Source organism: Colius striatus, chromosome 25 (assembly GCF_028858725.1).
Source record: "Colius striatus isolate bColStr4 chromosome 25, bColStr4.1.hap1, whole genome shotgun sequence".
NCBI classification, from domain to species: Eukaryota; Metazoa; Chordata; class Aves; order Coliiformes; family Coliidae; genus Colius; species Colius striatus.
In genome coordinates this window covers 2,709,823-2,732,545 of record NC_084783.1, presented here as the reverse complement: position 1 = coordinate 2,732,545, position 22,723 = coordinate 2,709,823, and the positions used below count along the sequence as shown (strand labels likewise).

Genomic DNA, 22,723 nt, shown 5'->3' with positions numbered 1-22,723 from the left:
TGTGCAAAGGCCTGGGGACACGCATGGGGACACTGGGGTCAGCTCCAGGGAGTGCTGTGGGGCCGGAGGAGGGAGGGGTGCAGGGCTGGGCCGAGCCCAGGCCGGGGCCGGCTGGGGGGGTGGGGTGAGACATTCCTTGCGGTGCTTGTTATTTTATCTGGTTCAAAGTCAGTTCCTGGAATGTTTTTAATTCCAGGATCCTTCCCTGCGCCGGCAGCTCCCGCCCTGCCCCCCGCCCACCCCCGAATGCCTCCACTCCCCACACCAGGGCTGCCTGCCCACAGCCCAGCCCTACAGTCAGGGCCGCTGCACCCCGCACTGACGCCCACGCTGCACCTGTGGGTGCCCCAGCCCTGGAGCTGGGTGCCAGGAAGGGCATCTGCAGCCCCTGTGCTGGGGGCTGGGGCTCACCCTTGCGACGGGACCCCCGCTGCAGGCAGACGCCGTGTTCCCAGCTCCTGCCAGGGACGTGCTGGCAGCTCATCGCCCACCCGGCGTCTGGCAGAGCTGTGCCAGTGCCGTCTCTCACCAGCAGCCGCCGCCGGGTGCCCCAAATAGCAGCAGGTGGCACCAGGGGTGTGCAGGGCTGAGCTCATCCTGAGCAGGGACCAACCCCAGGGTCCCAGAGGGGTCTCAGTGCCATGGGCACACGGCACACTTGGCAGAGGGGAGGGGGTGTGCACACGTGTGTGTGTGGGGACAGGGGGGTTTGCACACATGTGTGCACAAGCTGTGGTGAAGGCAGGCTGTGCATGCAGGGGGGATGGAGGGAGCAGCGTGTGGGTGTGCAAGGAGCTGGTGTGCAGCCCCTGTGCATGCCTGGGCCGGGTGTGCACCCCGTGCCACGCTGTGGCCGGCGCTGTGGGTGTGCTCCGGGGCCCACGGGTGTGCCGGGAGGGCCGTGGGAGCCGCCGGGCGCTCGCCTGCCCGTGGGTGTTTCCTGGCACACCCTCTGCTGCGGCAGGGACGGGGCTGCAAGGGATGAGGGGGGGCACCTGCTCCAACCTGCCTGCACCCACTGCTTCATGGGGGTCTTCAGCCCTCTCATGAGCTGCCACAGCTCAGGTCACCCCACCGTGGCAAAGCTGCACTGCTGAAGGCAAGATTTGCCCCAGGTCCATGGCCAAAGCCCTGCTGGGGTGTTTGCCAACACTGGGGCGGGGGGGGGGGGGGTACCCAGGCCAAGGGCCAAGGCTGGGGTATGGGCACCCCTCCCTGGGGCTGGAGCACGTGCCCTCCCTCACCTGTGTGCACATGTTTGTGCACAAACACAACCCCCCCATGCACACCCCCACCCCGAGCACACAGCCCCGTGCACCCTGCACAGCCCCACACCTGCATGCAGGGACGTGCACCCACGGGGTGACACCCATGCTGCCCCCCCAGCGGGCACCACACCAAAGGCGCAGCGCTGGCACCGCCAGGTTGCTCCATACTGGGAGGACTGGGATGAGCGTGGCCTCACCGGCGTGGGCCTTGCCCCACGGCAGAGCCAGGGCAGGGTGGGGGTCAGAGTGCAGGCTGGGCTGGGGGTGGGGAGCAGGAGGAGGCAGCACAGGGTGCAGGGGGGCTGTGGGGTGTCCAGGCTGGGCAGTGAGTGTGGCTCTGCTCGCTCTCCTCCCACCCTCAGAGACCCCCCCCCCTACTTTATCAGCAGCATCTGCGGGCCCCGGGCGCGGTGATGTCAGCCCGGTGCTGCGGTGTGATGCGGCGCCCGTGTCCCAGCTTGCCTCCCGCCGCGCCGCAGACACCTCCTGCGGGCGCCCACGCCGTGGCACGCTGTGCTCAGCCAGCCTGTGCCATGCCATGCCCTTCTGTACCACACCATGCTGTGCTGTGCCAGCCTGTGCCATGCCATGCCCTTCTGTACCACACCATGCTGTGCTGTGCCAGCCTGTGCCATGCCATGCCCTTCTGTACCACACCATGCTGTGCTCAGCCAGCCTGTGCCATGCCATGCCCTTCTGTACCACACCATGCTGTGCTGTGCCGTGCCAGACCGTGCCATGCCATTCTATACCGCACCATGCTGTGCTGTGCCAGCCTGTGCCATGTCATGCCGTTCTGTACTACATCATGCAGTGCTGTGCCATGCCAGACCATGCCGTGCCATGCCATGCCATGCCATTCTGTACCACACCATGCTGTGCTGTTCCATGCCAGACTGTGCCATGCCATGCCATTCTACCATGCCATGCCATGCCGTGCCATGCAGTGCCATGCCATGCTGAGCTTTGGGGCCATGCCCATCCCATGCACACATCACACCCCAGGCCACCAGCACCCGCTGCCCCCCCGACTTGCCCCCTAGACCCTGTGCTGAGGCCATCAGGACCTACCCCCCCCACCTCAGGCTGAGCTGGGGAGTGGGGGTGTCAAGGTCCCAGGGAGACCCCCCCATAGTGTGGTCGCTCACGCGTGCCCCCCTCTCACACACGCGTGTGCCCGGCCCCGCGTGTGCCCGCACAGGCAGCCATTGCCTTAAAAGGTCTCTGCCGTTTGCTCCCGGCACGGCCAGCGGCTCCTCTTCCCGTTGCCAAATTTGGCGTGAGCGGCTCGGGCCGGGGGGTGCCGGGGGAGGGACTGGGGGGGTTGGGGGGGGGCTCGGGGCTCTGTCTCTCCCCGAAATGACGTCAAAGCGCAGCGCTGGCAGCGGCAGCCGCACGTGGCACTGCAGGAACGGGAGCCGCCTCCTCCGCCGGCCCCGCCGGCTTCCTCCTGCCCCCGGGGGATGGGGGGCCGGGGAGCTGCCCCTGCCCCCCACCGGCCCCATGGCAGGGTCCTCCGGGGGGTGGCTCCATCCTGTCCTGCCTGGAGGGTGCTGGGTGCCCTGGGAGGCTCTGGATTGCTCCAGGTGCCTGGGGTGCAGGGACAGGGCTGGATGGAGACATGGGCAACCACTCCCACCCCCTCCCCAAATAACAGCTCATTCCCCCCTCTCAGGGTGCCAGGGGGTGCCAGTTCCCATCGTGTCACCAAATCCCTGTCAGGCAGAGCCAAATCCCTGTGTCAGGCAGAGCAGTGCGGCACAGCAGAGGTTAAACCCAATGGCCCCTGGCACTGTACAGCCCCCCCATAGCCCAAAACCCCCCTATACCCCTCCCTCCATCTCCCAGAGCCCCCAGTAGCCAAAGGGGCTGTGGGAAGCAGAGCCCCGGAGGTGGGATGGTGCTGACGCACATCCCCGGGGCCATCCCCACCCCAGCACCCTCCCCCGGGGCGGGGGAAAGCCACGGGGAAACAAACCTGCAGCTGCAGGTGGGGAAACTGAGGCACGGCCGAGCTGCAGTGCAGCCAGCGGGGCAGCAGCGGGGTGTGTGGCCACCAACCCCAGCGTGACTGACGCAGGGCGGCCGGGGAGGCTGCGAGGGGAGGGAGGGTGCTGGCACCCATGGCCAGCCCGGCTGGTGGAACCAGCCCTGCTCCTCAGGGCAGTGCAGCCAGTGGGATGGGACTGGGATGGGGTTAAACCTGGTCGGGTGAGCAACACACAGCCGCGGGGGTCGGGGTCTGGAAACACCATCCCTGGCATGTCCCAGGCAGCCAGAGGCTGGGATGGGTGGCCAGGGTGGGGATACCCTCCATCCCAGGAGAGCCTTAACCCACCTGGATGTGCTCCTGGGTGAGCTGATCTAGGTGGAGTTGCTTTAGCAGGGGGTTGGACTAGACAAATCTCTAAAGGTCCCTTCCAACACCCACCATTGTGTGAGGAAAGGGCAGCTCCATCACCTCCTCCCTTCCCTCTGTGTGCTTGGGGGTGTGTGCAGAGATGGGCACATGCAGAGATGGGCACACACATGAACACACCTGCATGGCCACATTGGGACACTCAAATGATGTGTCCTCCTCCAAAAGTCCCTTCCAACCCCCAATATTCTGTGAAGAGGGGGCAGCTCCATCACCTCCACCCTTCCCTCAGTGTGCTTTGAGGTGTGTGCAGAGATGGGCACACACATGAACACACTTGCATGGCCATGTTGGGACACAGAAGTGATGTGTCCTCCTCTAAAGGTCCCTTCCAGACCCCACTGTTCTGTGAGGAAAGGACAACTCCATCCCCTCCCTTCTCTTTGTGCTTGGAGGTGTGTGCAGAGATGGGCACACACCTGAACACAACTGCACGGCCACCTTGGGACCCACAAATGACGCACCAAGCTGTCCTCCCCTCTCCCCACCCCCTGCAGCCAGCAGCACCAGGCACAGTTTTGCATCCAGAACTGCCCAAATTTATTTCAAAAATAAAAAATAAAATATTAAAGACCGAAAAAGCCTCTCTCTCCCCCCCCACCCCCCCAAAAAACCCTCCCCCAAACACACACACACACACACACACAAACCAAAGAGACTTGTACAGACAAAATGAAAAGAAAAGAACAAACACATCACATGGGGTTCTTCTATTTGCACAGATCTCCTGACCAAGGGAAAAAAAAACAACCAAAGTGAAACAAAAACAAAAATAAACCAAAAAAAAAAACCAACACATGATAAAAGTCAGACGAGGAAAAGGATTCTACGGCCTATGCAAGACTATGTCAGTATTGGCTCAGTCGGGTAATTAATGTCTATAAATATCAGCCCCACGGCCTGTGGACAGCCAGGACCGAGTACTGGGTTGATTCCATCAGTATTTTGTTTGATTTCTCTTTATTTTCTTGCCTTTCTCCCTCCCCCCTTCCCTCCCCTCTTCCTCCTTTTAAGTTAAACTCAGTAAATCCAACCCCAGCGCAGAGGCTGGGATGGGAACCCAGTGACTCTGGGGGGTTGGGCTCAGCTGTGGAGGGAGGGAAGGAGCCTTTTTCTTCTCCCTCCATAACCAAAAACTTAAAAGCCCACCCCAAAACAAAGTCCCTCCCCACCTCCCCCCCACCCTTTTCCCCCCTCCCCTACCCCAGCTGCGGCAGCAGGGCTGGTGGTGCCCAGGCACACGGGTGGGTGTGTGTGTGTGTCCCCCACCACACACCACAAGCTGGAGGGGGGGTCCCAGCCCCGCAGCCGAGCAATGCTACATATAGAAGGGAAGGAAAACAAACGGCCCCCAAAGCCAGGGGGGCCCCAGCACCTCCAAAAGAGACTTTTCATCTCCTCCTGCCTGCACCAGGGGTGGGAGGGGGAGGGGAAGATGATGCTGGGGAGGGGCTAAAGCCCACCCTGCTGAGCCCCTCTCTTCACAGCAAAGCAGCAGCTTTGATATCCCCCAGGGAGCCTCCCCCGAGTGCCAGGACCCTTTCCCCCTTCCACTGCCAGCTGGGGAGGATGCAGGAGGGGGGCTGGTGGCTCCTGCCTGCTCCCCCCTTCTCATAGCTAACCGAGCTGGGCTGTGGATGGGGGGGGTGAGGGGTAGGGGGTGAAGGCTGCCTGGTTGCCCCCAATCCCCTCCCTGTGAAACGCTTCCCCTGGCACAGGCAGGGTCAAGTCCTGGCACAGGCAGGGTCAAGTCCTGGCAGAGGCAGGGTCAAGTCCTGGCACAGGCAGGGTCAAGTCCCGAGGCATCCGGTCGCAGGAGATGGCAAATCTAGAGGAGATCTGGCCCATGACAACAGAAATGACACCACCAGCCATCCTGGGGGGGAGGTGGGAGCAGGGGGTGGTCCCTTCCCCTCCCCCCTAATCCCCCTTCCCAACCCCCTGGGCAGAGTCCACACACAACCCCCTCCTCCCCTCCTCCCTCAGCCCCTCGGGGCACAGCTCTTTCGTTTTATGCTACAACAAACTCGGATTTCATGTCCGCCTTGACTTCGGGTTTCCACACCGAGTCCTCGAAGTCCAGGTCCAGGCTGCCCTCGCTGGAGACGCTGCTGTTGCTGTTGGTGCGGCTGGACTTGCGGTTGGGGAGCCAGTGGTAGGGGGCTCGGGCGTCCCGGCGAGCCTTCCTGCGCAGCCGCTTCTGCTGCATCAGCAGCTGCAGCCGTTCGACCTTGCAGCGCGTCGCCCGGGTTCTCCGTCTGCCGCAAGCGATCCCCTGCCAGGGCACAACGGGGGGAGAAAGGGAGGCTCAGTGAGGGGAAGGGGACATGGGATGGGTTATAGAATGGTGGGATGTGCAGAGCTGCTCCAGTCCAAGCTCCTGCTCAAGCAGCTTCCCCTGGCTCAGGGGCACAGGAACGTGTCCAGCTGGGGTTGGAAACCTCCTGAGAAGGAGCCTCCACACCCTCCCTGGGCAGCCTGGGCCAGGGCTCCCTCAGCTCAGCACCAAAGGACTTTCTCCTCCTGTGCCAGGGGCACTGCCTGTGTGCCAGCCTGTGCCTGGTACCCCCTTGTCCTGCCACTGGCCACCACACACCAAACACTGGCCCCATCCTCCTGACACCCACCCTTTAGGGATTGATCAGCACCAAAGGGACTTTCTCCCTATGTTCAAATGGAATCGTTTGTGTTCCAGCATTCATCCCATCACCCCTTGTCTTGTCACTGGATACAACAGAAAAAAAGTGCTGCCCCAACCTCCTGACACCCACCAGTTAGACATTGGTCAATATTAATGAGATCCCCTCAGCCTTCTCTTCTCCAGGCTGAACAGCCCCAGGTCCCACAGCCTTTCCTCACAAGGAAGATGCTCCAGTCCCCTCAGCATCTTTGGAGCCCTGCACTGGCCTCTCTCCAGCAGTTCCCTGTCCCTCTGGAGCTGGGGAGTCCAGAACTGGACACAGACTCCAGATGAGGCCTCACCAGGTCTGTGTGTAGTCCTGTGTCTAGTTTTGGGCTCCCCAGCACTCAAGAGGGACAGAGCTGCCTTTGTCCTCTCCCACACTCACAGCCCCCCCCACATAGCGGAGGTGAATGCACAAGGTTCCCTCTGGCCTGTGTGGGATGCAGCTCCCCCACAGCAGGGATGCACAAGCATCCCCAAAGCACAGCCCATGGGTACTGGGGGGTGTGATGCTACTGGGGTGAAGCCCCATTTTTGGGGTGCTGTGCATTGCCCAGGAGAGGGAGGAGCAGCCTCTGCCACGGCACAGAGCCGCTGCAGCGTGTGGGAGGGGGAACAATGGCAGCTCCAGACGTGGGCTCCAGTGCTGGGGGAAAAAGAGAGGAAAAAAGGGATCCTGCTCCAGAATAAACTTGGCTGGGAATGAGGTTGTGGTGGTTGGGGGTGGGAGCACTAAAGCCCCACCCTCAGCAGCTGGGAAGGGAGGTCTCAGGACACAGCAAAGGGGATAAGGCAGCTCTGCTTCCCTCCTGCAGCCCCCCCCAGGACAGGAGCTGAACGTTGTACCCAGTGGGTACAGCCCCTATCCTGGCCCCACATCCCCACAATGTGCCCCACTGAGCCCCAGATGGCACAACAGGGACCTGAGCTGGTCCTCAGGGCCACCCCACATGCAGGGGGGGTAACTGCAGCTCCTGGCCCAGCCTCACTGGGACTCCCCTCCAACACTGTGAGTGCTCCAGCATCACCCCCTGGACCCTGGGTGGGAACCCATGTGAGAAATGGGGGGACAGACCCCCCCATAAACCCAAACAAGGCCCCTCCACCAGAGCAGACAGGAGAGGAGGGGTCCTGGCACAGAGCAGAACCACATTGGTGGCCTTGGCACAAGTCCCATTGGGGCTGGTGAGAGATTTTGGGGGGTTTCTCCCCATCAGTGGGGATTTCACACCAAAGGGGCCAAGGGAGCCCTGAGGGGCTCAGGCCAAGCAGGATGAGCACAGCTGGGGCCTGTCAGGACTTGTCACACTGGGAAGTGGGGGGGAAGGAAGGTGTCCCCCCCACCAACATACCCAGACATGGGGTGTGGAGGCCTGGGAAGCCCCAGGGTAGGGTCAGCCACATCACTGAGGTCTGGGAGCCAGCATGGACCCCTCTCAGCTGGGACAGAAGGAAGAGAAAGCCCAGAGTGAAGGAAGAGAAAGCCCAGAGGGGAGGGTGAGCCCCCTCCCTGGCAGTTTCACTTCTTTCCTCTAAGCAAATATGTGGGGGGAGCCAGGGCAGACGCCTTTGGGCACCTTCCAGCCTCAGGGGGTGCAGGTGTGCACCCCCACAGTCATCCAGCACACCCCAACCAGGGGTCTGGACCCCCCCAGCCAAACCTCCCTTCAGCCCAGGCCAGGCTTTGGAACAGGGGAAGTGGGTGAAGAGCCAGAGTCTGGGAGGTCTCTCATCACCCCAAAACCTCCACCCACACAGCAGGGACAGGCCCAGGGCTCCCAAGGGAAGGGAGACAGAGATGGGGACATGGCAGCTGCCTGCCCCTGGCCACACACTGCCTGAAGCCCCCCACACCCCCTCTCTGAGGGTCCTGCAGTTGGCAGAAAGACCAGAGCAGGGCAGGGGAGGGGGTCAGGGAGTGTCTGCCAATCATTCACCCTCCTCCAGGCTGCAAGGGGGTCATTGGCCCTGGTGCCATCCTGCCAGCCCTGCTGGGGTGCCCAGGCCTGCCCTGGCACACGAGGAGAAGTGGCCAGTCAATACAGGGAAAAGAGTTACATGGAAACTCAAGGTGATTCCAACACCAGGCTCCACAGGAGCAATGCTGTGCAAGAGGAGGTGGGGGGTCAGCTCTGGCTTGAGGGGGGCTGCAGGGGCTCCTCTACCTCTCTCTGCCCATCCCTACAGACCCAGGGGTGATGTGATCAGCCAATGATACCAAACAGAGGTGCCAAACCCTGGCAAGCTCCAACCGCAGCACCCCTGGCACCCGGCACCACCGCAGCACGGCTGGCAGAGCTGGCCCTGGCACCCAGCAGACGCTGATGGGGGCTACTGCTGGTCATTGTTGGCTACTGCTGGCCCCCTCCCACGCCTGGCACACGGGGAACTGGACTCACCACTGGGCTTGCACATCCGGATCTGGCTTTGGCACTGGACGACGGGGTGCAGGGGCGCGGAGGCTGCGGCCGCTGCCAGCGGCTCTGAGGTAGTTTTGGTGGTGAGGTCCGGGGAGGCGGGTGGTGAGGAGGAAGAGGAGGAGGAGGAGGAAGAGGAGGAGAACTGCGTCTGGCAGCGGAGCTGCGTCAGGGACTGGGCATGCCCTGGTAGTGTCGCGTGGCGCTGAGGAGGTCGTTCAGGATCTGCAGGATGGTGCCGATGTCCCGCCGCGGCCGCCCGCTGCTGTCCTGGCAGTTGGGGTGCAAAGTGCCTGTGGTGGGGTGGGGAAAGAGAGGCAGGTGTGAGATGAGCAGCTCCCCCTTTAGTCAGACCTCAACCCCCCTTCCATCCCCCCTCCTCACCCCCCCAGCTTCTCTGTGTGGCTTGGCCCAGCACAGAAGCACCACAAGTGTCTTGCTCCGTGTCCCCCATTCACCCCCACCCTCGTTAGGATGGCACAGAGGGCCCTCGGGGTACAGGGGTTGGCATCACATACCGGAGAAAGTCCCTGAGAAGACCCCAGGCGCGTGGTTGACGAAGCTCTCGATGACCGCCCCCGGGTTTGCGGGATCGGGCCGTGGGAGTGGGGCTGCCTGCCCGGGGAGCCGCTGCTGCGGGGGCCACAGTCCACCTGCGTGGGCAAGAGAGACGTGGCATCAGGCTCTAGGGATGGCACCCAAGCATGCCAGGGCACGGAGGGGGGAGGCACCACACAGCTCCGCTCCAGCTCCTTACAACAAATGGCTGGGTTGGGTGAGGGGGAGCAGAAGCAGGCAGGGAGCAGGGTCCAACAGGCACCAGCAGCTCCCAGTTTTTGCTGGGACACAGGGAACTATGGCTGTGTCACCCCTCTGTGCACTGCTGACCCCAACAGTCAGCCCTCCCTCACCCTGGACCAGCTCTGCTGTGCAAGGGGGAAAGGGACGGTGGCACCAGCTCCAGCTCAGCCATAGGGACAGGCAGGGTCTGGAAGATGAGCAGAGCAAGAGCCTGGATTACAACCTGTCTCCCAGCCCCTCCCCAGAACGTGGTGGGGAACTCAGCAAAGCAGGCAGAGGAACCCCTTTATCCATAGGATCATAGAACAGAAGGGGGTTGGAAGATCGAGATCATCATGCACGGGGAAACTGAGGCACGGGGAGAGGCATGGCCACAGCCAGCCTGGGACACACACACACACACACACACACACACACACAGAGCTTTGTCCCTTTACCCTACAAGCACCCTGAGCTCAACTCACCTCTGAGCAGGAGGAGACCACGCTGCTGTTCACCGTCTGGGCGCTGGCCCCGTGCGAGCGGAACATGGTGACGGGAGCGGGGTGGGGGGCGTTACAGTACACGGGGGGGTGCCGGCGTGGCGGGCGCAGGGCTGGGAGCTGGGCTCTGCTGGCACGTGGGCACCACGGGGATGCGGGTGAAGCCGGTGCCGGTGCCGCCGTGCAGCGTCCGGCAGTGCGGGGGTGGCGGGCGGCGGCTCCCGGCTCTCCACGGCTGGCGATGACGTGCCGGTGCTGCAGCTGCCCACTGCTCTGCTGAGCCGCCAGCTGCAGCTGCACGAACATCATGTGGTCACCCACACGCAGCGCCAGGGTCAGCGGGGACCGGCCCGACAAGAAGTCGTTGACCTGAGGAGAGAAGGAGCCCGTCAGCCTCAGCACGGAAGCCAAGCAGGAAGAACGGCCCCTGGGTTTGTCCTTCAAGGTCTCAGCACGGCCATGGGTCGTTAGGGCAGTGAAGGGGGCAATGCTCCCCCCCTCTGCAGCCCTTCCCAGGGCCTGGGCTGTGCCAGCATGGCAAGCGTGGCCATCGTCCCCACGTGACCCCAGCTCCGTGCCAGCTCCATCAGCTGACAGCGCCGGGGGGGTGTTTTTTTCCTCTCTCCTGCCCTTCCTCTCCCAACACAAAACGCAGTGAACCTGCCACAGACGAGGTGCTCCTGCAGCTGCACCCTCCCCAGGGCCAGCACTGCTCCTGCAGCCAGCCCAGGGCCACCATGGGAGCTGAGGGGGCATCCTCACAACGGGGAGTAAGCTCCCTTGCTGGGAGAATGGAGAAGGGGCAGGTGAGGACATGCCGGGTCTCTGTTGTGCCCACTGCAGGAGAGGGCAGCCCACTCCTGGGGGGGAGGATGGTGGGGAGGAAGCCCAGGTGGCTGCACAGGCAGGATTTGTCTGTGCCCACCCCTGTGGAACCCCAGCCCAGGCAGGGGACAGAGCAGCAGCTGCACAGTGGAGACAAGAGCAGGGGCCTGACCCTGCCCAGGTTGTGGCTGCAGAGGGGGGGCTCCACTCCTCACCACCTGCTGCCCCCTTCTCCCACTGCATAAATCACTCGACATCTGTGCCACGGAACAGGGGAGCCCCCCTGAGCATGCCCTCCCTGCCCCCTTGGGGGGCTGAGGCACCTGTGAACCCAACCCCCAAAGCCTCTGCCTGCTCTGCCAGCGGGGTTGTGCCTCGTGCCCCCATCACCCAGCTGGCTGAAGGGCACGGGCAGGGCTGGCTGTGGGCAGGACACCAGGTCACAGCTCATGGGGATGACGCCACTGCCACCTTCCCTCCTCCCCGCCCCACCCACCCCCCCAGTCAAGCAGAGCTATTCTAGGGCACAGCAAGGACTGGCTTTCCCAGCCCGTCACGTGCAGCACCGAGCACGGCTCCGGCAGACGTCACCCCACCCACACTCCCACCGGCACCTTCGGGGCGAAGGGTCCTGAGCACAGCCCGCAGAGCTCAGCTCCTCCATCCCCTTCCTTCCCCACCCCCCCTTCCCCTCCCTAGCTGAGAGCCAGCACCTCTGCTGAGCACGGCCTCCCCCTCCCCTGCCCAGCCCCGGCTCCCCCGCGCCCCGTTCCAGCGGAGGCCGCTTCTGAGAAGCCGTGGGAAAAGCAGCTTTTAAAAATACCAGCAGCAAAGCCCTGAGCGTGTCAGGCGGAGGCTGCAGAGGAAGAGGTGGGCGTGAAGGAGACACTGCAGCTCTGGACACGGAGGTTACGGGGCGAGGGGGGTGGGAGAGGCCGGCGGGCAGGCGTGCGTGAGGCTGGGTGCACAGAGCACCTGGCCACAGGAAAGCGTCAGCCCCAGCCCCCCATCCTGCCCCATAGCTCAGCCCCCTGCCTCAGTTTCCCCACTGGGAAGGACAAGAAAGCTCTGTCCCCACCACACCACACCAGCCACAATGGCCTCCAGCATCACCAGTGCAGCCATGGGGACTCCTGCCCAGAGCCCCAAGGCTGCTGAGATCCCCACGGACGCCTAAACTGGGTCCACATGCTGCTCCCCCAGCTGGGGTGCTGAGATTGTGCTTGGGGAAGGGCATCAGCTCCCACACACCCTCCCCCAGCAGAGCCCAGCTCTGTGCCCAGGACAGGGAGGGCTGTTCCCATCCTTCTCTCCTCACCAAAATCCCGAGTGGGCTCTTTTTACATGCCTCCTGTTCTCTCCCTCCAGCAGTCCCTGCCACCCTCCACAGCATCCCAGCTGCCCTCCCTCTGCACCCAGACGTGCCTGGGGGAGCCCCACACACACACCCCCCCCCCGGGGCCCCCTGACGTCAGTCGGCACCGAAGCCTCCTCCCCACTCCATCTGACTCACACCTGCCTGCGCCCTGCGTCCTGCCTGACCCCTGGCAGGGAGAAACCAGAGCACCCCAAGCCCACGCCAAGCCCTCCCCATGGCTGGGCACTTCCCAGAGGCACTAAAAATAACCCTTTCCTCCCCAAGGCGGGGGTGGTCCCACGGATTCCCAGGGGGGGCTCGGCTGTGGCGTGGAGCAGGCTCAGTCCCTGCAGTGCCCCAGCCTGGGCGGTTGGCCCAGCGGGACGGCAGCTCCGGGGCTCCCAGCACCCGCCCCCCACGCCGCTGCCAACCACCCCCCCGCGAAAGCAGGGCCGCTCCAATGCAAACACGTCCCACCCAACCGCCTGCTCGGCCGCCCACGGAGGACCCAGGTCCCTCCCAGAGGGCTCTGCCACAGAGAGGGGCTGGGACAGCCCTGCTGAGGGGTCTGGGGGCTGCCGGCCCCCTCCTCTCATCCTACAGAGGGTCCTCTGTGGACTCTACCCAGCTCTTAGGAGGGGATGTGGCTGCCCTGTGCCGGGCTCTGGGCCCGCAGGGATGGGGCAAGTGTCTCCCGGCTGCTTCTCAGAAACGCCGATGACTCAGAGAACGCCACATTCCCTCCCGCCCCGCTCCAACGCCCGGCCCCGCGTCACCCCGGCCCCCAGCCCCACACACCCCCGGGCTGGCAGAGAGCAGGAGCTGCCCCCCACCTCCCCCCGCTCCCTACACCCTGAGCAAGGGCAGCAGCACCCTCACAAAAAAAAACAACCCACAAAGCGTCCTGCTTCAACTCCTGGCACATCCACGGGGAAAAGGCCAGCCCAGAGCGAGGACAAGGAGGGGGGAGCAGGAAATGCCCCCCCTCCAGCTCAGGCAGCCTCTCCACACACTCTCCAGCCGGGCGCAGCTGCAGCTGACAGCTGGGTCCCACCTCCCCAGCGCCTGTGCCAGGGCCTGAGGCTTTTGTCGTGCCAAGAAGGGCAGAGGGCCAGAGCCCCTTTGGCCACATTCCTCTGGCCACAGCCCCTGGCGCTGGTCAAGGCAGGCAGGATGCGTCCCCTGTGCCCGCTGCTCCCCATCCCCCAGTGCTCCACAACTGGGCACAGACAGCGAGGGAAGGAAGAGCTGAGGCTGCAGGATCAGCTGCCTGCTCGGGTACTGCCATGCCAGGGCCGTGGGCACAGCTCCTTGGAAAGCCAAGTGTGCCTGGTAGAAGGAAACACAACGAGTCCTTCCAGGAAGGCCCCAGAGTCACCTCTTGCCCAGTAACCGCTTCCCCAGAAGCACCTGGGCAGGGAGGGGGTGGCAGCCCCGGCCCCCCACCACCCCCAGAGGAAGTCGGCGCAGCTCTCCCCGCGCTGCCGGAGGATGCGTGACGCAGGCAGAGCCAGAGCAAAGCATGAATGAGAGGAGTGGTTTCCTGCCCCCCCTCCTCCCCTCCGCCCCCCAGGTGCTGGCGGTTCCTCCTGCACAGCCCCAGCTTCCTGAATCACCGACCCAGCAGGAACCTGCAGTGGGCAGAGGGGGTGCAGAGCTGTTTCCCACAGCCGGCAGCGCCAGCACACCCAGGCTGCCAGGCCCACGGCCCGCCTGGCACAGCCTGGAGGGGAAAAAACCCGACAGCATGTCGAAGCCAGAAGCCCTGGTAGCCCACATGCCTCTCTGCCTCTGCTGTGCTTGGCCAGGAGAGGCCACAGCCACCCTCCTGATGGGAGCCATGCTGGGCATCACAAGGCCAGGAGCAGCTGCTCTCACAGATGCACGGGGTGCCCCAAGCCTCCCTGCTCCCTGGCCCTGCTGCTCCCCAGCACATCCCACCTCACCACCAAACAGCCCCACCACCAATGGCTGCAGCTCTGAGGCTGGGACATGCACTGGGACCCCTGGGTTAGGCTGCCAGAATCAGCCCCTTCCCACAGCTCTGCACCTTGGCTGGGACAAACAGCACCCTGCAAGCACAACAGGCTCCATGGGAACCCTGGCAGAGAAAGGCAGAGGCAGGAGCCAGCTATTGGGCACAGGATTCCTTATCCAGGCTCACCCCCTCGACCCACACAGGGTTAAACCAGCTGCCGAAAGTCAAGGTCACCCCAAGCAGACAAAAGCACCAAAGGTCAGCAAAGATCCACACACGTGGACACCCCTCACGCTGTCCCCATGGAGGGGGGTGAGCACAGCTCCCCAAACCCCCTCATCCATGGCACAGCAACGGGGCTCAACCCCCTTCTCCAAAATCCAACCAGGCAGGTTAAAAAAAAAACCCAACAACACAACAAAAAAGAACAACAAAACAACACACAGAAAACCACAAAAACCAACCAACCACCTTTAGAGAAGGGCAGGAAAAAAAAGAACCCAGGCAAGCAGCAAGCAAGCTGCAGCGTTGGCCAGAAAGGAAGGGAAGAGTTTAACAGCAATAATAAAGAGACTGAAAACAAAGAAGCCGGGGCCTGCGCGGCTGGGGGTAAATTCCACCTTGGCGGCGGGTGGCTGCGCGCGCACCCACGGCAGCTCACCCTCAGCCAGCCCTGGGAACGCTGCCTCTGCCCCCTCCCAGCCACCCAGAAACTTCACAGCTAGTCTAAAACACAGCCCCCGCCAGCACCATCCCAGCCCTGCCCTCCCCAGCACGGCACCCAGCGCCCTGGCCCAAGGCCACGGAGCGGGGTCACGGAAAGCCTCAGAACAGCCCGGCACGGCCAATTCCTCCCCCTTCCCCGCAAGGACGGTGCCAAGGAGAGGGGGAAGAGCTCTGTGGAGGGTGGGGGAGTCAGGCTGTGCAGCCCCACAAGCACCCAGCGTGGCCTAACAGCCAGCCACGGGGTGGGCAGGAGGGCAGCTCTGCCTCTGTCAGGTTGGGGGGGGTGTGCAGCCTCCCACCCCCCCAGGCAGGGCCCTGGGGACGCCCAGCTCTGCCGCCGACCTGCTGCGTGACCTTGAGTGAGTCACTTCACCTCCCAGCGCCTCTGCCCTCCCCGGCTCCCTCCCGGCTTGTTTGGGCTGCGAGCGCTGCAGCGTGGGACCTCCCTGCGCTTGGTGCTGCACAGGATGACGGTGCCCGCCCCGGGCACCACCCTCAGTACTCCCAACCCTCGCTGAAGGTGAAACTCTAAACGAGGCATGAAACACCAAAGCCTTTTTGGCATGGCAAGAGAAGTCAGGTCGCAGCAGCCCCTTCCTCCTCCCCACACACGCTCCCACCACCCCACGAGCCTCCTTTGTCTCTCACCTGAGTTTCAGTTAAGCTTTCCAGAGCTTGCATCACCGACTGTTCTGGCCTGGATGCCTGGGACTGGAAAAAAAAAGAAGGAGGGGGGATGTTAACATTACAAATGCAGAGAAAGAGGGGGCGTCTGTGCAGCAGGAGGGGAGGGATGACATGTCACTTCCACTATTTCTACACAAGCCCTGAGAAAGCAGTGAAATATTAAACCTGCTGCCGTGCCCAGCCCAGAGCTGCCTCCTCAGCGAGGGCTGGGGCAGCCAAGCCTCAGGGCTGCCAGCACATCCTCGCCCGGGGCTTTAATAATAGATGGAGACGAGTGGGAGGGAAGGGAGGGAGCAGCAGGAAAAAAGGCATCTTACCATCAAGCCAGCCTCCACGGTGGGCACCAGTGTCAGCTTGCTTCCTTCCATGACCCCCAGGTCCTGCAGTTTCCCAGAACTGAGTCGACTGTAGAGGAGAGAGAGGCCAAAAAACAGAGGTCAGGAAGGCCCTGGCAACATGCACTGGCAGGGGACACACACACACAGGAGAGGGGCCACCAGCCTGCTCCCAGGGGATCAAGCCCTCCCCAGTACCTCCACCCCAAGCATTTGTGATGGGCAGGAAGGGAATGCAGCACCCTGCTGCTCAGCTGCCCCTTCCCTATCTGCCCCTGACCCCCAGCAATGGGGACACATGCAATGCCAGACTATGCATGGAGCAAAGGGGGCCAAGGGCAGGGCTGGGAGAGGGGGACTCAGCAACGGGTCAAGCCAGCGCTACCAAGAGAGGGAGGCAGTAAGGAGCCAGTCAGGGGCTGGCAGTGCTCTGTAAGGGCTTTGTGGCACAGCAAAGCTGCCCACAGAGAGAAGTGGAAAAACGAGATGAGCTCAGACCACCGTGGGGTGGGGAGATGGCACAGAGGAGCATTATCCCCCTGACCCATAGGTGCTGGCATAGTCCTTCCCCCATCCCTTCTCTGATCCGTGCAAGACTCTGGAAGTTATTCCAGGCTGGGGCTGAGCACAGCGTGGGGCAGCCCGGCCCCACTCGGCCCCGGCCCCCTCGGGGGGGGAGCTGCGTAGTCCCCCTCAGATCGGGCCTTAGGCAGACAAAGGACACCCACCCCCCCGCCTCTCTCCCTGCCGCCCCCGGCCCTCCCAGCGCTGGGGGTTCAGGGAGGGGGGGCCGGGCCGCGCCGCCGCCGAAGTTGAGCCCAGAACAAAGGGCAGGGCCCCCGCGGGGCACGGCCGGGCCCGCCGCCCACAAAGGAGCCCCGGCGAGGGCCGAGCGAGGGGGTGGCGGCCGCGCTCCGGTCCCCGGCACAGCCCTGAGCACCCCCCCGCCCCCGCCCGCGGCCCCCCGGGCTGCTTCCCCCCCCCGACCCGCGGAGGAATGGGGCCAGGCAGGGGGAAGGGGGGCGGGAGCCTTTGTGCGGTGCCGAGCCCGGTGCGAGGGGGCCGCCCCCGCGCCCAGCCCCGCTGCCGAGGAGGGGGACTGGGGGCCCCGGCGGGCCCCCCCCCGAGCCGAGCCGAGCCGAGCCGAGCCCTACCTCTCTTTGTGCAGCAGCGCCAGCCGCTCCTTGGGCACCTTGAGCCGCTGGGACAACCGTCTCTTCAGCCCCTCCACCGTCTCCTCGGCGGGCACGGAGAGCTCATAGCGGGTCCCGGTGGTGGTGTTGATGTAGAGGTTCATGGGGGGCTCGTTCGGGACCACCTCGCAGGCGGGAGCCCCGCGGCTGCAGCTCCTGGCACCGGGCTGCGGGTCCATCCGCCGACCTGCGGGGGGGGTGGGGTGGGAAGCTGCGGTCGGTGCCTGGGGGCGACGCAGGAACGCGGAGGGGGGTGGGGAGGCGGGAGCGGACAAAGGAGGGAGTGGGGCCGGCTCCACCGCACGCCCCTCCGGTACCCACGGGAACTCCGGGCTCCGCTTCGAGTCCTCCGGGAGGAGCCGGGGTGGAGGGGGTTGGCCGGGGGCGATCCCGAGCCGGCAGCGGCCAGGCCCTCCGCGGCCCAGGCAAAAAGCAATTCAATATATCAAAAAATAATAATAATCAAAAGCCCCCGTTCTCCGCCCGCTCCTTGGCGGGGCCGCGGGGCGAGGAGAGGCGGCGCTCGCGGTGCCTGCGGGAGGGGGGCGGTGGAAGCGGCGCTGCCTTGCCCTGCCCGCCCGCCGCCTCCTTTCTTTCTCCTCTCCGCCGCTCGCTCACTCTGTGCGGGGTTTCTGGGGGCGGGGTGCGGGCCCGGAGGCCACGGCGAGGGGCGGGGAGGCGCGGAGGACGCTTCGCTCCCCCCTTCTCTTTAGGGCCGGACCCGCCGAACCGGCAGCCGCCGCCGTGGAAGCGCCGAGCGGGGGGGGGCGGGGGGAGGAGGCGGGGGGAAGTTACAATGTAGCAACGTCCCGAGGGCGGGGCCTCGCCCTCATTCACTCCGGCTCCTCCGGCAGCTTCAGCCAATGGGGGCGCGCCCAGCGCTCAGACATCCGCGGAGGCAGCCAATAGGAATCAGGCTGAGGCTCCCCACGTGGCCCGGAGGGAGGGCGGCCCGGCCGGATTCCTCCCACCCACGCGGCCGCGAGGCCCCGCCCCCTCCCCCGCCCCCCCGCGCGCCCGCGCGCCGCGCCTGGAGCCATTCATAATCCCGGGGCCGCACAACAAAGGGGCCCCGCGGCCGCTGCGGGGGGCTCCGGCCCGGCCCGGCCGCCCCCGGCAGCGCCGAGCACCCGAGCGGGGCTGCCCGAAGCCGGAGGAGCCGCTGGGTGCTCGGCGTTGGGGTGCAATGGCTAGGGGAGACGCGGAGGGGTTAGCGCGGGACACGGGCGGGCGGAGGCCAGCAGCGCTGCGGCGGGGGCGGTGAGCGGCCCCCGCACCGGAGGAGGCCGCTGCAGGAGGGGACTGCCCGCGGGGACGGGCGGGAGCCAGAGGCGCCGGAGCCGAGTGACGCGGGGACACCGAAGCGGAAAGGGCGGGGGGGGGAAGGAGGGGGTAAAACGCACAGTCACCCGCCGCCCGTCACACCCGCCAGGTCACACGTACCGGCCCGGTCACCCTCCCGGTGACGCCGTTAAAGCTCCGGGGAACTGCCCAGAAGCGGGGTTGATCCCCCCCCCGCGCCGACCAACACTGTTATGCCCACCGAGCCTCCCGCCCAAACAGAAAGAATCCCGCAGCAGTGACCCCAGCCCCAGCGGCCCCGGTGGAGTGGGTCAGACACACGGCAGCCCTGGGGCCCCGGCCCGGTACCGACACCGGGGGGCGGGGGGGGAAGGGGGGGGCGGGCTATGAGTCAGCAAAGCGCGGGCGCCCTCTGCTGGCCCCGCCGCGCATCCTGCGCCTCGGGGGGACCCGCGGGGGGCGGCGCGGCGGGGTCCGGGGAGCCCTCGGCGAGACGCCGGAGAGCCCGCCCGCGGTACGGCCCGGGGCCGCTGCCCGTCCGCCTCTACGGAGCGAACCAGCTTGGGCGGCCACCCACTCGGTACGGCAGGGCTGGGGGCGAGGAAGCGCTCCCGGGGACGCGGTGGGGGCTGAGCAGGGACCCTCCGTCCCCCCCTACACTCCGGGAAGCCACGCTCGGAGTCACCGGGAGTCGGAGCGACAGGAGCCCGTGGCCTGGGGCCGACAAAGCCCCGAGTGTCCGGGGATACGGACAGTCTCGGCGGCGGCGAGCGGGAGGGCACTACCTCGCGTCCCCCCCCGGGGAAGCGGGTTCACCCCGCCTGCTGCGGGACCAGTCCCGGCCCGGCCCGTGGGCCCCGACGGCCCGACCTGCCCGCAACTAACCCCAGCCCCACTTACCGAGCCCGGAGCGCGGCCTCGCGGTTCCCCGGCGCGGCAGGAGCTCAGTTACGTCCGGCGGTAAGAAAGAATAAGAGAGACCCCCAGGATCTTCCAGGCAGGGGGGGGAGCGTTGGGGGGTCGTGGTGTTGCGCGGTGCCCCCGCCCGAGCACTGAAGCCGGTCCGAGCGCAGCCCTGACGCGAAGCTGCTGGGGAGGTGCCCCAAGTTTTATCCCGCACCGCCCGGGGTGGAGCCTGGCGGGGGCAGGGACCGGCCTGGCCCCGGCACCGGCCTCAGCACCGGCCTCAGCGAGACCCGCAGGTGACGCGGCCGCACCTGCTCCCTGGGGGGGAAGCCCGACCCCTCTTCCCTGGTTCCGATCCTGGGGGTCCCGAACCTTGCCCCCTGTCCCAGGTCTCCTACTCCCAGGATCCCGGCTCAGCGTCCCCTTGCTCCCCGTCTCTCCCCTCCGGGGAGCTTTTGGTCTCTCTCAGGGTCCCGGTCCCAGCTCTGCCCCCGCTGCTCGCAGGTGCCCGGCGCTGCACACGGGGCTGCTGCATCCCACGAGTGGGCAGGGCAGGGGGGACCCGCCCCCCCCGCGGACGGTGGGGAGGGGACAAACCGGACACCTCTCCCCATCCGGGTGCCCCGTCGCTGGGGTCAAAGTCAGTCCGTGTGGAGGGAACTGAAAGTGGGTTCTAACTGAGAGTCTCTGATGTCTAATAGTGAGGTTGTGCCGTCCCTCCCCCCGAGATTCCCTCTGCCCAAACATCTTCACAATCACGATGAGGACTCAACCCCACGGGATTTTTTGGAGCAGAGAAATGGGCTGGAGTGCTACTGGTGCTGGGGGAGGATGCCACAGTGCCCTGGAGCAGAAGCCACAGGCCAGTGTCCCCCTGGGATAGGGTCTGTGGGGCCAGCAGCCGCCTCAGCTTGTGCAGAGAGGGTGCTGGGGAGATGCTGTGTGACCTCAGCCTGACTCCGTCGGGTTTCTCCCTCACAGACAATGCCCTGGCACACAGAGACACAAAGCAGCTGGAAGGGAAGAGAGGAGGGGGCCACCCATCCCCGACCCACAGGGCATCAGTGAAGGGAGCACAGAGGGAGCTGAGAGAGCTCTCTGTAGCCCCAAAATGCTGCAGCTGTTTTGTTCCCAAATGGGCTCCCCTGGGGTGGATGCAAATCGCTGTGGAGCCACACTGAGGTGGGAGTGAGGCCCCTCCATGTGCAAGGAGCAGAGTGTGACTGGGAGGGAGGGAGGGGAGGGAGCTTTTGTGGCACAGGCTGTGGCCCCCCACCCGCCCTGGCCCCCGCCAGGCTCTCAGGAGGGAGATGAGCTCAGGCAGCTCAGGCTCCTGCCATTGTTGTCCCTGGGAGAGGGGCCGGGGCAGGGACACGCCATTGTTCTCCTCGGGAGCTGCAGAGCCTGGGGCCGGTGAAGCTGCAGCCCCAGTGTGCTGTGTTCATCCTGCCATGGCTCAGACTTGTGCACTGGGAAGGGCCATGGTGGGGACATGGCATCACCCCAGAGCCACCTCCTTGGGGAGCAGGGCCCGGCCACCAGCCCCTGGCTTGTGGCCCTGCAGCCTGGATCTGTGTTGAGGGACAAGGGGACAAGCAGCTGCTCCGGTGCTGGCTGGGACCGTGGCTTGCTCGGGTCTGTTGGCAGAGTGTGCCATGCCCCAAGGGCAGGACACCTCTGTGTCCTCACAGCCCCAGGGAGCCCTGTTCCCCGTCACCACCCTCTCTGCACTGCTTCCTGGGATGATGTTCATCTCCTCTGACAGTCCCAGGACTCCAGGAGCCGATGCTTTAGGAAGTAGGTGCAGATTTCAGCACAGTTGAAGGTATCTGGAACCTCCAGAGACACAAGCTGGGAGATCCCAAGATTCCCAGCAGCCCAGATTTTGTGTGTTTAGTTTATTGTGTTGCCCTGGGAATAAATCGTTCAAGATTACAGTCAGACTTGGGCATAATTGCTGTGCGGCAGCAGAGGCTCCGGCGGGAGCGTTCACCAAACCCCGCACGGCTGAGCAGCTCGGGGAGAGACGAGCCGACGAGCAAATACCTCCGCAAATCCCGCTGGAGGCCACCCGCAGCTCCCGCAACCAGCTTCGCCCAAGCTGGGCGCTGCGGCTCCGCCCCCGCCGCGGCTCCCGGGCACCGTCCGGGCCGGAGCAGGGGGGCTCCGCCGGGCTCTGCCGGGACGCTTCCCGCAGGGATCGCCCGCTGTGCACGTCCCGGGCTGCGGGCAGATGCAGGGCAGGATGGTGATGTCGGCTCATCTGCCTCCCTCGGCTCTGCCTCAGCTCCAGCTGGGAGCCCTGAATCTTTTGGGGGCTGGTTCTTGGAAGTCTTGTCCCTCGAAGGAAGGGAATTCCCAGCCCTCCTTTGGGGAAATCCCCCACCAGCCCCGGGCAGCAGCTTTTCTCTTTTCTATGGCTTCTTTCTTTCTTTCTTTCTTTCCCTTTTGGACTGAATTCCTGGCTGATTCCACAGCTTTGGCAAACAGGGGGATTTTATCACAAGTCTCTGCATTCCCCTTGCAGGCGCAGGGGGGTCCTGGAATGAGGGAAGCAGACAGGGTTCCTCACTCCTGTGGCTGCAGCCTGGGGGAGAGGGGGAAAAGAAGCTTCTTTTCTTCCACGACTTCTCCAGGCTTTCAGCCCCAAGGAGGGAGAGGTGCAATCCCATTCCTGCGGGGAGCAGAGCTGTGCAAGGGGCTGATGCCGACAGGCCGTGGCGCTGGCAGCAGCGAGTGGGAGTGTTCCCACGGGCACAGGGCCAGCGCTGGGCTCGCACTGGGCACACCCCTGGCAGGAGGGCGCAGCCCAACCACTTCACCTCCACCCACTTGCTCCAGCCTGTGAGGCACTGCTGTGGTGGGGAAGGCTCAGGGCTGCCATCTGAGGGGTCTCAGCTCCCCCTTCCCTGTCCCCCAACCCCGTGGCCCAGATTTAGTCACGGTGCTGAGCGGTGACTCACGTCACCCCGCTGCTCAGGTGAGCCATCAGTGCTGTGAGTAAGGAGATGGCCATCCCCACCCTCCCAGCACAGAGCCTGGCTGAACCTAGAGCCCCCCATCCTGCCAGGCTCTGGGCTGCCTTGTGGTGGGCAGCTCGTGGTGGGCACGGGGTGACCCTGGGTAGGACGGCGGTGTGGGTGACGCTGCCGGGGCTGTAAACAGCCAGGTGTGTCCTTAGCAACGCACAATCGGCTCCGTGTGTTTCCCGGTGCTCTGGGATGTGTCCTGGTGGCCTTTGGCAGCGTGTCCAGGTGTCACAGCCTGGGGACAACTCAGCTGTTGGCCCAAAAGCCAAGAGCTGCTGGCCCTGGCTCTGAGACACCCCTCAGGTCTCTGCCAAT

At 64.9% G+C, this 22,723-nt stretch overlaps 1 protein-coding gene across 1 annotated transcript; it reads right to left on the bottom strand.

Moving 5' to 3' along the window:
- Positions 1-4,882: 4,882 nt before the first annotated feature.
- Positions 4,883-19,905, bottom strand: MIDN (midnolin). Its single transcript, XM_062015112.1, is given in 14 exon segments — positions 4,883-5,935; positions 5,937-5,962; positions 8,770-8,964; positions 8,967-9,080; positions 9,306-9,369; positions 9,371-9,403; positions 9,405-9,440; positions 10,053-10,160; positions 10,162-10,278; positions 10,281-10,439; positions 15,605-15,667; positions 15,961-16,048; positions 17,133-17,358; positions 19,374-19,905. Coding segments are annotated over 13 exon segments (1,458 nt in total). The 5' UTR covers positions 17,351-17,358; positions 19,374-19,905; the 3' UTR covers positions 4,883-5,698.
- Between the last annotated feature and the right edge of the window lie 2,818 nt (positions 19,906-22,723).